Source organism: Cnephaeus nilssonii (genome assembly GCF_951640355.1).
Source record: "Cnephaeus nilssonii genome assembly, chromosome: 8".
Lineage (NCBI taxonomy): Eukaryota > Metazoa > Chordata > Mammalia > Chiroptera > Vespertilionidae > Cnephaeus > Cnephaeus nilssonii.
In genome coordinates this window covers 43,122,712-43,138,990 of record NC_137079.1, presented here as the reverse complement: position 1 = coordinate 43,138,990, position 16,279 = coordinate 43,122,712, and the positions used below count along the sequence as shown (strand labels likewise).

Sequence of the window (16,279 nt, the reverse complement as noted above, 5' to 3'; positions counted from 1 at the left end):
ACTTTTCAACAGTTTTAAAAATGCCAAAATAGCTTTTATTGTTCTTAGCTATTAAAGTTAGCAATTTAAACCGGTTCCTTCTGCAAGGATGTACACTGTGTACTTAGTTGTGAATATTAACATTCATTATATAATATAAGCATGTATATAATGGGTTCCATGATTTCATGAAAGTTAGAGTGACCAAAAAATAAAACCTTATCTCTGCTTTGCTATAAGTGCTCTATTAAGTCAGACTTTAACAAGGTGTTTTATTCAGTTTCAAAATCATGAGCATTTTTCTGTAAAGAAATTCATCAGGTGGTTTGATTGGTACAAGTATGCTCTGAGTTATCATTTTCTGTGGCCATGTGTTTTATATCTTAACTCTTTATCGCAGGTAGTGCATTCCTTACTACTGTAGATTAGTAAGTAAAAGCAGTGTTTGAAGGCATGTGCTCATTCAGGTAAACAGATTAAGCAACATATAGTGAAGAATAGAGGTTTTTTTCTGTGGCTCTGGAAATAGAATTTGTTGTTCATCTTGATTTGCTCATTTAATAGATACACAGATGCGACCAGCAAGTATGAATCTGTCATGAAAACAGAGCCTAGTATTTCCGAATATACAATTCGTTCAAAAGAAAGGATTTGCCACTGCTTTTCTAAGGTAACAGTTGACCCATTCTCAGAAATGCAGAAACTCAACATATGGAATAGAAACCATAAATCATTTTCTCACATTTACTTTTAGGATGAGAAGCCTGTTGAAGCTATTCGAGTGTGTTCTGAGGTTTTACAGATGGAACCCGACAATGTGAATGCTCTGAAAGACCGAGCAGAGGCCTATTTAATAGAAGAAATGTATGATGAAGGTAAATCTATAAGGAATTGGATTTTCAGAATCTAAAAATTGATATATGTGAAAATTAGCATATGTTTAACATCCTATTGTTTAGAACAAGTTTACCAGAGTACCAGGAAATGTTGACCATTTTAGAAAAATGGTAGAGAGCTTCAAAATTATTCTTCCTTAGTAGAACTTGAAAGGTATACCATATAAGGAAAGAGTTCTGCTGTTGAAACCAGTTCAGTGGAGTCTAAAAAAAAATTTAGCCTTTCTTTTAGATAAGTTAGAAAAGATAAATAACAAATAGAAAACTTAAATTATAGATTTTATATCATCCAGAGGTAATCACTGTTCATTTTGAAATTAATCTCTTTCAGACTCTTTTCTATACATAGTCTATATTCTATACATGTTAGAAAATACATATATGCATAAATAGTATACATATTATACATGCAGCATACATTTTTATGTCATATATTCCTAAGTAGACAATGATCTTCTGTGACCCCTAAGCTATTTAATAACATTAGGATAGCTGCTTACCCTGCTTTGTTCAGTTTGAAGTAACGGAGGTTTCTCTGTTGTAAGGACCTTGAATAAAGGCAGTGCCCTATTTTTGGAAGATAACTAAGGCATATATACTAATATACATGTTTTGAAAACTAGACTTTTTTATGTGACAATATGCTATGAACATTTAAATGAGATGGTTTTTAAAAGAAGTAAGCCTTTTTGCCCTTATTGCAAAGTTTTCATTGCAAATCAGGTAAATTATTTTAAATTGAAAACGGAGTATTTTTCTGGTGAAATTTAGTTTGTGGTACTCTATTTTTTCAATTAGGTACCGAATATTTATTTAATAAAAGAATATGGCTATTAAAATAATACATATTAATTTTAATGTAATGCAAAAATAGTCGTAAGTGGTAATCGTGGATAAAATTTTAAATGCAATGAGAATGCATCACAACTACGATAAAACCTATCCTAAGAAGGAGATGAGTACACTTCTAATTAAGAAAGGTTTATGGTACTCTCTTTTAAGGCAAAGTAATTATTCAGTTTTTCTGCTTTCTACAATTTGAAAAGAATTTGCTCCTAAGTGGTTTCCTGGGAGTGATGACAGCTCTGGTTACTGCTGTTGGTGGGACATATTTATAGTATAGTCTGAAGTCTGATGGAAGCTTGAAATGTATGCAGTCAGTATAAGTTTTAATGTATATAAGAACACTTTGGTAAGGCAGGTAATCTATATGGAAGAGTCAATTAACATAATTGTTCTTTTCACTTTTGAGCTATTGTGTCTACTCAGTACTGTACAATTTTCATTCCAGTTAGTTTTTGGAATGTTTCATCAAAGGAACTTTTGCATCTATACTAATAAAAGGGTAATATGCTAATTAGACCAGGTTGACCGGCCATATTCCGGACGTCCGACTTCCTTCAAGACAAAGCCATGGTGGTGGGGGCCAAGGCAGAGGCAGTTAAGGGCGATCAGGCAATTGGGGCGACCAGGCCAGCAGGGGAGGGTAGTTTGGGGCCACCGGATTGGCAGAGGAGGGCAGTTTGGGGCAACCAGGCTGTCAGGGGAGGGCAGTTGGGGGCGACCAGGTTGGCAGGGGAGGGCAGTTAAGGGCGAGCAGGCCAGCAGGGGAGGGCAGTTAGGGGCGAGCAGGCCAGCAGGGGAGGGCAGTTAGGGGCGACCAGGCCATCAAGGGAGGGCCGTTTGGGGCATTAGGCAGGCAGGCAGGCAGGTGAGTGGTTAGGAGCCAGTGGTCCTGGATTGCGAGAGGGATCCCGGATTGGAGAGGATGCAGGCCGGGCTGAGGTGTATGAATTTCATGCACCGGGCCTCTAGTCTATATATAAATCCTCAGCTCTAATTGTGAAATTAGAGAAGCTGCAGAATATAAAAAACTTAGCTGTAAAAAAAGGTTAAATCTTGTTGGCTGCTAAATATAATTTGAAAGGGGCTTTTAATAATGTCCAGTTTATCAATGATTTCTGTCATGGATTGTGACTTTGGTGTTGTATCCTTTCCATACCCAAGGCCATCTAGGTTTTCTCCTATGTTATCTTCGGGAGTTTAATAGTTTTTTTTGTGTGTGTATGTATGTATGTATGTATGTATGTATTTATTTTATTTATGTATGTTTATTGATTTAGAGAGAGGGAAGGGAGAGAGAGAGAGAAAGAAAGGAAGAAAGAAACATCGATGTGAGAGAGAGACATCAATCCCTTGCCTCCCATACTTGCCCTGACTGGGGATCAAACTGCAACCTAGGTATGTGTCCTGACTGGGAATCGAACCTTTTGGTCTATGGGGTGACACTTCAACCAACTGAGCCACACTGGCCAGGATGCCTTTGTGAATGTCAAACTGACTTTTTTTTTAGGGAAATGACAACTTTTTAAAAAAATTAATTGGGGTGACATTGGTTAATAGGATCATATAGATTTCAGAACAGCTTAATTCTTGAAGAAAAAGATGCTTAATACTACTTTAATAGAACAGATGTCTTTAAAGTCTGTTTTTTCCTTTAGAAATTTCTTGTAAATAGGAGTTTATTCTTTTTTTGGGGGGGGGGTATTTAATTTATTTTATTTTATTGTTTGCATTTTAATTTCTTTATTGATTAAGGTATTACATATGTGTCCTCATCTCCCCATTACCGAGGAGTTTATTCTTTGCCTTCGGGGGAGGGCTTAGATTATACACTGGTACCTTTCTGAATTATTGTTTTACAAGAGTAATATTGTTTGAGTCTCAGGTATGGAAATTTAGGCAAGGTCCTGGAGATTGCTAGGTCTCTAAATTTGGGGGGATGGTGAGGAGGCCTGTTTAGTTGAAACTGAAAGGTATTATTTGACTTGTTTAGGTTTGAATCAGAGGTTTAGTAAATGATGTAAATGGCTAATAATCTTACTCAACTAGGCTAAATAACATGTTGAAACCCTCAGTTAAAATATGAAGGCTTTCCATATCCTATTACTATTACCTTTTTAAAAGTAAATCAGCAATTTAAAATGATAGTAGGTATATAATGAATAAAGAAAAATAGGTTTAGAGTAGTGGATAATGGAATATGGAGATTAATTTTGGGCTTACATAGAATTATCGGGAAAGAGTACTGTATTACACTCATTAGGAAGCAAGTAAGGTAAATTGTTTGAAGATGCCTCTGAGACCATGAAAAATGAAGGGGGCTCTTTGTCTTTCTATTACTGATTCTTTTAATAGTTTTTGAGAGGAACAATTTGACATTGAAGCAATACTGAGTGGTTGGCAAATTTCCTTTGAATATAGGTGATTTATGTGTCCTTATGAGATAAGCAGTTATACTCACTTGAACTTAAGCTACCTGTGTCTTTATTAACTGGTACTTGTGCCTGGAACACAGGCAGGTACTCATATATTTGCTGAATGAATAAATGTAGTTAAATGATAAGGTCAGAGTGAAAAGATTGTGGATTTTGGAATTAGTCCTAAGTTTGAGTTTGGCTTTGCCATTTTACTTACTTACTTTATTTATTTATTTTTTCTTAATCCTCATCTGAGGATATTTTTTCCATTGAGTTTTAGAGGGGGGAAGGGAGAGAGGACGGGGGCGGGGGGAAAGAGAGAGAGGGAAACATCTATGTGAGAGAGACATGGATTGGTTGGGATCATCCAGTGTGTGGGCTGACGCTCTAACCGCAGCGCCATGCTGGCCATGGCGATTTATTATTTTTAACCATAAATAAATACACATAAAATCTACCATATTGATTTTAAGGGTACAGTTCAGTAGTGTTGAGTATATTCACATTGTTGTGGAGATATTCTCCAGAACTCCTTTCATCTTGCAAAACTGAACACTATACCCATTAAACCACTCCGTCTTCTTCCCCACACCTCCTCCCAGGCCCTAGCAACCACCATTTTGCTTTCTATCTCTCTGAATTTGACTACTTTAGATACCTCCTATATGTGGAGTGTACAAAATTTGTCTTTTTGTGACTGGCTAATTTCACTTAGCATAATGTCCTCAAGGTTCATCCTTGTTGTAGCAGCATGTGTGAGAATATCCTTCCTTTTTTAAAAAAATGTTTATTATTCATTTTTAGAGAGAGAAGAAGGAAGAGGGATACATAGAGAGAAACATCGATGAGAAAGAAACACCATCTACTGGCTGCCTCCTGCATACCCCCTACTAGGGACTGAGCCCAAAACCCAGGCATGTTCCCTGAACAGGAATTGAACTGTGACCTCCTGAAGGAAGCAGTTACATTTATGGAAGTTTGTCTTTAAATTATTTAGCCCTTTTTAATGTCAGAAATACATTTGCTTACACTTCTGTGACAATGAAGCTCTATGAATTCTTGGATAAAACTTTCCCTTTGTAGTCTAAGGATGAATATGTATAAAACAGTGATAAAGCCCTGGCTGGTGTGGCTCAGTTGACTGGAGTGTCATCCTGTACACTAAAAAGCTTGCGGGCTTGATTCCAGTCAGGGCACATACCTAGGCTGCGTGTTTGAACCCCAGTTGGACCGTGTATGGGAGGCAACCAATCGATGTTTCTCTCTCTCCTGCTTTCCCCCTTTCCTTTCTCTCTCTTGATTAGTGTAGTTAGAGTTTGGTCACATTTGTTGGTCTTGAAAAAACCTATTTATGGATTTGTTAATATTTTCTATGATTTTTATTTATTATTTTGTCTCTACCTTCCTCTGACTTTGGGTTTGTGCTTTTCCAGCTTCTTAAGGTGGAATTATCATTGCTTTTAGTCCTCTTTTTATTTGTAATACTAGAGGCCTGGTGCACGAAATTTGTGCACTCAGGAGGGGGAGGTGTCCCTCAGCCTGGATTGTGAAAGGGTGCAGGCCAGGCCGAGGGACCCCACTGGTGCATGATTGGGGCCAGGAGGGATGTGGGAGGTTGGCCAGCAGGAGAGGGACCATGGGAGGGCTCCAGGGCGTGTCCGGCCCATCTTGCTCAGTCCCAATTGGCCAGACCCCAGCAGCAAGCTAACCTACTGGTCAGAGCATCTGCCTCCTGGTAGTCAGTGCACGTCATAGCGAGCGGTTGAGAGGCCTTAGCATAGCATTAGTATATTATGCTTTGATTGTATGGTTGACTGGACAACCAGACACGTAGCATATTAGGCTTTTATTATATAGGACTAGAGGTCTGGTGCATGAAAATTTATGCACTGGAGGGGGGAATCCCTCAGCCCGGCCTGCCCCCTCTCACAGTCCGGGAGCCCTCAGGGGTGGGAGGCAACCTGGTGATCAGGGGAAGGCGACGCTCCATCACACTTCGCTGCCACTGCCAGCAGTGCAAGCCTCTGTCGGAACCTGGTTACCTGAGCCTGGGGCGGCCCTGGGCGGCTGGGCAGCCACCATCCGAGGCTTGCCTGCACCTCGGGCGGGCCCTGGGCGGCTGAGGGGACTGGGGGACTCTGGAGGCAGGCGCGTAGAGCAGTGGGCCCGGCCTTGCTGCACGCCTGCCGCCCTGGCGGGGCTGAGGGGACTGGGCGCCACCATCTTTGAGGGCGGGGCAGTCAATTAGCATATTCCCTCCTTATTGGCTGTGGGTGCTGCCATCTTTGAGGGTGGGGCAGTCAGCATATTCCCTCCTTATTGGCTGTGGGTGCCACCATCTTTGTGACAGTGTGAGGGTCAATTAGCATATTCCCTCTTTATTAGATAGGATAAGCATTAAAAGCTGTACTTCTCACATTGTTTTATTGTATTTATTTATTTATTTTAAAATATATTTTATTGATTTTTTACAGAGAGGAAGAGAGAGGGATAGAGAGTTAGAAACATTGATGAGAGAGAAACATCGATCAGCTGCCTCCTGCACACCCCCTACTGGGGATGTGCCCGCAACCAAGGTACATGCCCTTGACCGGAATTGAACCTGGGACCTTTCAGTCCGCAGGCTGACGCTCTATCCGCTGAGCCAAATTGGTCAGGGCTCTCACATTGTTTTATTTTCATTATCATTTGGTTTGAAATGTATTCTAATTTTCCTTCTGACTTTTTTGTTAGATGTAGTTTAATTTTCAAATATAGGGTAGGGCAAATTGATTATTGTATTGAAAAGTGGTTACAACCATAATCCTACTTTTGCCCCACCCTGTATTTGATGGTTTCCTAGGTACCTGTTTATTATTTTTTAAAATATATTTTTATTGATTTTAGAGAGGGAGAGGGAGAGATAGAAGCATCAATGATGAGAGAAAATCATTGATTGGTTGCCTCCTGTAGACCCCCTACTGGGGACCAAGCCCACAACCCGGGTATGTGCTCTAACTGGGATTCAAACTGTGACCTCCTGATTCATAGGTCAGTGCTCAACCACTGAGCAACATTGGCTGGGCCTGATTATTGGTTTCTAATTTAATTCCAGAGAACATACCTGTGTGATTTCCTTTCTTTTAAATTTATTTAGATTTGTTTCCTTTAAAACTTATGTAGATGTGTGTTGTAGTCCAGCATAATATCTTGCTGAATGTCCTATGTGCACTTGAAAATAATGTGTATTTTGTAATTGTAAGGTGTAATGTTTTCTGTTGGTTTCCCCAGCAGTTGCTGAAAGTTGTTAAAATCTTTTAATTACCTTTTTGGAAATTGTAAACTTTCCTATCTTCCCTTTAAGTGTCCAATTTTTATTTATACATTTTGAAGCTCTGATATTAGCAGCCCACACATTTAAGACTTAAATTCCTGATGAACTTTTCTCCCACTCTCTCCCCCTATTAATTCCAGAAGGGAGTATTGCAATATTCTCAAAAAATTCTGAGGAAAAATAATTTTTAACCCAGACTTTTATGTATAACAAACTATTAATTAGGGTAGTTTTAAATAATTATTTGGAATTTTCTTTTTAAGTTGTGGTATCTCCATGGAAAGCCTGCTGCTTAATTGGGAGATGGCTTTTTTTATGACAATTGTTCTGTTTCAATCTATCTCTTTTGCATTGAGTTACTCTCTGGAGTTTTCAAATTTATTTGTACAGAATTTAGCAAAGTAGTCTCATTTTAATTTCTTCCAGGATTATTTTTCACTTATTTTAGCTTTCTTTTCTTAATTAGAGGTATTTATAGATATTTCTCAATAAATAAGCTTTTGACTTTTCAGTCCTATTTTGTTTCATTAGTTTCTGTTTGTTTTTTTTTTTGTCCTATAATTCACCTCTATTTTCTAACTTTGAATCATGATTACTTGGTTCATTTTTTTCTTGTAATTCTTATTGAACCACTAAGGTTATAAATTAATCCTGTTAACACCTCGTGAGATGTCTTATAGGTTCTGAACAGTATTGTTTTCATCATTACTTTTTAGATATTTTGCAGGTTTTATTTTTATATTTTTCCTTTAAGAGTTGGTGAGTTAAATTTTTAGGCGTGAAACTCCTTTATTTTTTTACATTAATTTCTAGTGTTATAACATTGTGATTGGAGAATATTTTTAGTACTCCTATCTTTTGTAATTTATTACTGGTTTCTTTGTTTTTAATCTAAAATGGCTGATTTCATGAGTTATAGAGATTTGGAAAGAGGTGAACACTCTCGTTTCTGAGACAGTTTGACATATCACTCAAATCTACCTTATATTGTGGTCTTCCTTTTCTCGCCTTTTGTCCACTAGCTGTTATGAACAGAGAAGTCTCCCTCTACAAGTGAAGTCTGTCCTAGTATCTTATTTCTGCTTCATAAATGTTGCTATTATTTTATTTTATGCAGATATTCCTTCTGTGTCACATTATGATGTCTAGCCTTTAGCATTATAACCCCCCCCCCACTTTAATGTTTTTTACCTAAATTCTAATTATCTGATGTTAAGATTGTGAACCAAACTTATTTGCATTTGTCTGGTGAAACTTTGACCACACTTTTTTTTTTTCCAACATCTTGGAATCACTTTGTTTCAGGTATATCTCTGGGATAGAGTTGTGTTTTGATTTGTGATCCCATATGTAATTCTTTTAAATAGGTGAGTTAAACACATTTACACTTACTGATATGACAGACATGTTTGGTCTGAATTCTGGCATTCTGTTTTGCTGTGAAATTTTGCTATTTGGCCTGTATCGTTTTGTATAATATTTTGATATCTAGGAAGGTTTGTATTTTTCTTCTTAGTTATTTTTATAGTTTTGTTAACTTTGCCCTCTTCCTCTGGACAGTATTTATTAGTTTCCTGCAATGAGGAAGAATATTAGCATGCTTCTTCCTCTTCTTTCCTTTTCCTCTACCATATAATGCTTGTTAATGAATTTCTCTCTAGTATTTGCCTTTGACTTACCAGTAGTGATGTTTTCTGATTGCTTCACCTGTAATTGGGGGAATTCATGAATTCTCCCATCTTTTGTTAGCTGTATCCCTCCTGCCTTGTCAGGGCAAACATTCTTCTTTAGCACTGAACTTCTTTCTGTTTTGTTTCAGTCTCGGTTCTGTATTAAATATATTCCATGTGTGCCATCCCTCCTTTGGCTGTGGTTTCTCTAGACTCTTCTTGGTGAGTTCATCCCATAGTAGTTTCCTTGATGGGCTCCTGGGAAATTTTTTTCCTGATTTCTTCTGTGTTCAAAGCTGTTTGTACCTTTTGTACTTGAAGGATGGCTGGCTAGATAATAAAATTCTTGGTTCACGAATTTTTCTGTATATTTTAGTTACTGTTACATTCTTTCTGGGCACTGAATATTGCTATGGAAAATCTGGGGCCAGGATTTTGGTTTTGTCTGGCCACCCAAAGAGCCCTTATCTTTCAAGTGTGTTACTTACACTAGGATATTATCTTAATGTTGATCATTCTCATCCTGTTTGCCCTGGTACCTAGTGTGCCCTTTGAATTATATAGGTTTGTCTTTAATTTTAGAAAAGTTTTCTTAAATTTGATCTGAATTGTTTTGTTCTGTTAGTTTTCTGCTTCAAAGATTACTCTTTGCTTATCTGTAGCTACATTTTTTTCTCTCTAGTTTTTTGAACTATTTCCATTTCATTTCGTTGGGTCCTTAATTTTTCCTCATATGCTTCTACCTTGTGCTCCTCATTTCGTCTTCACTTATGTGAGTTTTTATTGTATTTTATTTTTCTTGAGTGTTGACTACTCATATTTTTATCTCCCCCTGTCTCACTCTCTCTTTACTGAGCTCTTACTCTGCTTAGTGATTTAATTATCCTTATTAGGGGTGATTGAATTAAAATTTAAATATTCATGTCAATATTTGCTCAGAATTTTCATGTATTCTTTGGCTGTTGTCCTGATGTGTGTTCATCAGGTAAGTTTCAGTGTTCTTTTCCTGTTTTAATTTAAAAATTAAATATCTGTGAATTGATGCTAAAAAAATATTACCCACCACAAATATGTTATATTGCCCTTTTCTATCTATCTGTGGGAAAGTCTTTTGGGGGGAATGTGTGTAAGGGGGTGTTGGGGACAGGGCAGCCTTCTGTACTTAATTGCAATACTCTCTGCTTCACTGTTTCCACAGACATTCTGCTTCCTGCTAAAATGGCCTTTCTGTATAGCCATGCCCTCTCTGCTTCTCTGAACCAAACCGTGTCCAGGAGGTCGTCTGCTGCCAGTCCTGCTGCCCCTCTGCCCACTTCCTTTGCTACACCAAAGGGGCATATCTTTTGCACTTCAGGGTGAGCCCCTCACCTTCAGAGAGCACATAGTTGCTGAGTTTCCTGACATGTGCTGCCCAGGGCTATCTGTTATTCTCCCTCATTGCAGTCCCTTCTTTCCCATCTTCTCTCTAGTAAGACCTCTGCTTTATCTTCACTCAGTCGGCTTTAGATTTCATGGTTCTTGTAATAATCAAGGATACAGGCTGTCACTTCAGGGAGAGCCCATACTCATAAAAAGTGTACTTTGCTGGCATTTTCTATGATCTCTTGCCATTGGGCCTTTCTCACTATTTGCTTCCCCCTCTCATTTTAGATGTATGGCTGATATTAGCTAATATTTGCAGCCCTTGTACAGTGTGAATTGTTTTGTTGAAAGCGCAGCTCTCATTCTCCCCATGAGAAAGTTGGTGTTCCATGGGGCATATTTATATTGGAGGTGTGATATAATCTTGAGTGCAGACTTTTAGGGGAAAATAGGGATGGAAGCTGAGGAGAGCTGTTCTGAAGCTATTACAGCTATTCAGGTGTGTCAATGACGGACTTCTTCACAGTGGTAACTGTGGAAATGGTGAGTAGTAGTTAAATTCTGTTGGAAGGGAAGCTGGTGGAGGATTTGCTAATGGATTGGTGAAATGAAAGAGGGAAGCCATTTGCAACTGCATGTTTGGTTTTCAAGTGCTTCTCTATTGGGGAGTCACTGCAGACTGCAAGGGGCAGAACCTGCTCACAGGAGGACTTCCCCTGCAGTGCTTGCCATCTTGCCCTTATCAGGTGGAGTCCTTTGGTGTATTTAACTTCTGGACAGAACGACTTTTCCTTCGTTTGTTCTGGGTCTGCTGTGGAGGTCTCAAGTGCCTGCAGGCTCAGTTCTGCATCTCTTCCTGGTCCCAGCAGCCACCTCAGGGGTCCTCCAGATGCACACCCTCATTCTGCTTGGAGGCTGGGTCTTGGGCCCTGGTAGGGTTAATGCTGTATTTGCTCCACATAAAAAGGGGAAAAAGGGAACGTCTGCTCTTGCTTGCTAAACTGAGGATCCCTGGCCAAATAGAACAGCCTCCAAATTTGATAGAGCCTCTCAATGTGTATTCTTTCTACTTAGGTTAAATCACTGTTAATATGATCCCATTTGCTTTCCCTCTTCCAGAAACAGATAAACATTTCTACTGTTTTCAGTACTGCCATGGTTATGCTTTTCTTAAATTTATTTTAATTTTAGTCAATTTGGTGGGATAGTGGGATAGAGGGCAGGCAAATACCTTTGCTTACTGCCTGCCATCTTGATCTGGTTGTTCACATTGCTCCTTAAGAATTAAGTGAGGAGAATATGGAAGAAAAAAATTTGGGAGAATAAGATGTTTTATATTCAGAGGTTAGAAACTGAATTGGCTAATATGTAATACTAGAGGCCCAGTGCATGATTGAATCATGCACGTGTAGGGTCCCCTACACGCTTTCGCTTTCGATCACGGGGGAGCTGGGTACCTGAGCGGACAGGCACCCAGCTCCCCCACTTTTGATGGTCCGCGGGGGGACGTGAGCTCGCCGCCCCAGAGGCCCCTTCTGTGCCGCAGCACAGCCATGGCGCAGACGCTGAGCTCCAGCCGCCTCTGGCGACATGAGCTCAGTGTCCCGCCGGCCCAATCGGCCACCCCGGCCACCCCGAGTCCCGCCCCCCTGCGCCTCCTGGCCAATCGCGGGCAAAGCGAAGGTACGGTCAATTTGCATATTTGTCTATTATTAGGTAGGATACTAGAGGCCCAGTGCATGAAATTCGTGCATGGGGGAAGAGGGTGTCCCTCAGCCCAGCCTGCACCCTCTCCAATCTGGGACCCCTTGAGGGATGTCCGACAGCCTGTTTAGGCCCGATCCCACCAAGATCGGGCCTAAACGGGCAGTTGGACATCCCTCTCACAATCCATGACTGCTGGCTCCCAACCGCTCGCCTGCCTCTGCCTGATTGCCCCTAACCACTTCTGCCTGCCAGCCTGATCATCCCCTAACCACTCCCCTGCCAGCCTGATCGACGTCTAACTGCTCCCCAGCTGGCCTGATTGCTCCTAACTGTCCTCCCTAACTGCCCTCCCCTGCCAGTCTGGTTGCCCCTAACTGTCCTCCCCTGCAGGCCTGGTTGCCCCTAAATGCCCTCCCTTGCCAGCCTGGTCATTCCTAACTGCCTTCCCCTGCAGGCCTGGTCTCCCCCACCTGCCTTCCCCTGCAGGCCTGGTCTCCCCCACCTGTCCTCCCCTGCAGGCCTGGTCTCCCCCAACTGCCCTCCCCTGCAGGCCTGGTCACCCCCAACTGCCTTCCCCTGCAGGCCTGGTCTCCCCCACTTGCCTTCCCCTGCAGGCCTAGTCTCCCCCAACTGCCCTCCCCTGCAGGCCTGGTCCCTCCCAACTGCCCTCCCCTACAGGCCTGGGTCCCCCCGCTGTCCTCCACTGCAGGCCTGGTCACCCCCAACTGCCCTCCTCTGCTGGCCTGGTCACCCACAACTGCCCTCCCCTGCAGGCCATCTTGTGACGGCCATCTTGTGTCCACATTGGGGCAGCCATCTTGTGTCTTGAAGTGATGGTCAGTTTGCATATTATGCTTTTATTAGAATACTAGAGGCCCAGTACACAAATTCGTGCACTGGTGGGGGGTCTCTTGGCCTGGCCTGTAGGGTTCAGGCTGAAACAGGCTCTCCAACATCCCCTGAGGGGTCCCGGATTGTGAGAGGGCACAGGCCAGGCCAAGAGACCCAGCTGCCCTCCCCTGCTGGCCATCTTGTGACGGCCATCTTGTGCCCACATGGGGGCAGCCATCTTATGTGTTGGAGTGATGGTCAATTTGCATATTACTCTTTTATTAGATAGGATAGGATACTGTTAATTTGGGGCCTTAGTATTTCTGGCTTACTCTACTTTTCACAGCTGCTAGTGTATGGCATATACGTAACTAGATGGCATTTAGTATTTTTTTTTTTAGGATTCCCTCAGAGAGTAGAATCTGAAATATAATTAAAAATTATCTAGTTTATATCCATGGAAAGTCTTACATCATCCATATTAAGTTTAAGATAGGATATAGAAGACTACTTTGGGGAGATACTGTGAACACTTAAGAATGCAAGCAAACATGTTTTAAGTGTAGTTTGTATAAGTACAAAATTGCATATATTGAAACATTTCCCCATGTATTAAATTTCTTCAAAGTAATTTCCTTACTAGGTTCTGATATCAAGTGCTATGGGTATTAATTGCAAAGTTAAACCTTGCTACTATTTATGATGGATTTATGTACTAAATTGGAAAGATACTTTAGGATGTCACTATGGATTGGGTGACTGGTATTTAATGTTTCATTAATACTTAATATGTTGAGGCAGGAATTATGAGAAAAGCTTAAAGCAGCCCCCCTATGTTCGTGTGGGGGGGTATGGGGGGGAGGAAAAGGTAGTGTTGGTTCATTTTTCTATGTAGTTCAGGCTTATAAATTTGAATATCTTTCTCATTTTAACTTTGCCCAAGGTTAAGTTATAGGATTATCTATCTTGGCAAGTTATCCAGAGAGTTATCTTTTTCCACATTATCTATCTTGGATTATCTATCTTGGCAAGTTATCCAGAGAGTTATCTTTTTCCACAATGAAATGCATTTCCATAAACACTAGAATTTGAAACCAACAATATATTATTTGAGATGTCTGTCCAGGGAGAACTCTGGGAAAAATTTGTGTTGGATCTTCCCAAGACCACCCCTAGATTTGGTGATTCAGGAGGACACATGGGACTCAGCATGTAGTTGTACTGAGACCAAGATTTATTCCAGGGAAAGGATACTAAGTAAGATGAGCAGAGGGAAAGGCTCGTGGGGCAAAATTCAGAGGGAACCAGGTGAAAGATTCCAAGCGTCTGTGAAATCATACAGCACCAGCTAATTCAACAAGTGTGAAGTGCTCTCTACCAGGGGGCTGCCTAGTTCATACCCAAATTCTAGCCTTTCAGAAGGAAATAAGACGTTTCATATACATCACAGTTGTTTATACAAAGAGTTTTGGCGTGGTGAGCCAGTCTTATCAGGTAATGTTGGGAACACTCCTGAAATCCAACTTTCCAGATGCTGCTGGGGGGCCAACCCTTCTAAGGACACTCCTTTCTGCGTGACATTAGGTATCCAGATAAATGCCTGTTTTAAAAAATATTTTAAATAATCTAAAAGAAAGGATACAATATGCATTATCAGACCTCCCATACCAGGTCTGAAGGTGGGTTTCTATTTTGATTGATACTTAAAAAAAAATCAGGTTGTAATAGTTTGTGTTGAAATCTGTGGGTGACTTTGTGATTCTGATTGCTGATGGTTCCTCTTGCTCCCTTTCTAAGCCTCTAATTCTTCTGTACTGTGGACCGTAGCTGACCAAGCAGATTTTCTTTGCCACTGTCTTGTTTTCCTGTGTAACAATCACTTTAATCTTACTGATGGTAAGATTGCTTTGTTTCAAGTGCTGATGTTAAAACATCTACAAGGCTAAAAGGTATGGGTAAGATAATGTGGGAGGGAAAGTATACAAACAGCAGTGAATTTTATTGAATGAGAGTAATAAGCTACTAAATTCTTAATTATATCTTTTGTAAGTTTGTGAACAAAATCACTAAGGTTACCACTTCTTAGGCTCTTAGTAGTAATGGCAAAAGTGTGAAGGGATTGGGGATGGTGACTTTAATGCCAATTTTGCAGGATAAGTAAAGGTGTTATAAATTGTAATTTCTCTTAACAGCATTATCTTAAACATATTTTGACAGCTATTCAGGATTATGAAACTGCTCAGGAACACAATGAAAATGACCAGCAGATTCGGGAAGGTCTAGAGAAAGCACAAAGACTATTGAAACAGTCACAAAAAAGAGATTATTATAAAATCTTGGGAGTAAAAAGGTGAATTATTAATTTAAAATTTGCATTTTTATTTTTAATCAACTGCTTTAAAGCTAATCATTGCTCCTCTTTCTCAGATTCCTTTCCTAATAGCCTAACATCATAAAACTATTTTGAATATATTACAGTTTTCTTTGATGATAGAGACTAGTAATGCAATAATGGAGAATTAGTAGTTGGTGACAAAGATATGACACTGTAGCAGGAATAGATCCTAGGCCTAGATTTCCTTTTAAAAAATATATATTTTTTTAATTTAAGAGAGGAAGGGGGAGAGGGAGAGAGAGAGAGAAATATCAATGATGAGAGAATCATTGATCAGCTGCCTCCTGCATGCCCCACACTTGGGATCAAGCCTGCAACTTGGGCATGTGCCCTGACCGGGAATCATACCGTGACCTCCTGGTTCATAGGTTGATGCTAAACCATGGAGCCACACCGGCTGGGCTAGGCCTATATTTCTTAAAGGTAATGAGTTAGGAGTGAATTTTTTTTTTTTTTTTTTTTTGGTGGGGATAGGAGGGAGAGAGGGGATAGGGAAAAGAAAACGTATCTAGGCCTATAAATAAAGTAGCATTTTAAGAATCAACTTGTAGGTACTAAGATTTTTAATTTAGTCAATATGTACTTTTGAGTAAGACCACCTTCCTTGAATAAACATTCTTTTAGGTAATTGTTCTTATTAAGTAAACTAATCCAGAAGTGTTGGGCACTTCTTAACTAATGATTATTAATAAATTTTAATACCCCTCAGAAATGCTAAAAAGCAAGAAATCATTAAAGCATACCGAAAATTAGCAATGCAGTGGCACCCAGATAACTTCCAGAATGAAGAAGAAAAGAAAAAAGCTGAGAAAAAATTCATCGACATTGCAGCTGCTAAAGAGGTCCTCTCTGATCCAGGTAGCACT

General features: G+C 40.1%; 1 protein-coding gene across 1 annotated transcript in view; it reads left to right on the top strand.

Annotated features, from left to right (window-relative positions):
* Positions 1–16,279, top strand: part of DNAJC3 (DnaJ heat shock protein family (Hsp40) member C3) — a 75,756-nt gene that overhangs the window by 56,722 nt on the left and 2,755 nt on the right. The window contains exons 8-11 of the mRNA XM_079778743.1: positions 544–649; positions 734–854; positions 15,236–15,368; positions 16,123–16,271. Of these exons, the coding sequence (XP_079634869.1) occupies positions 544–649; positions 734–854; positions 15,236–15,368; positions 16,123–16,271 (509 nt within the window). The remainder of the gene's footprint in view (positions 1–543; positions 650–733; positions 855–15,235; positions 15,369–16,122; positions 16,272–16,279) is intronic.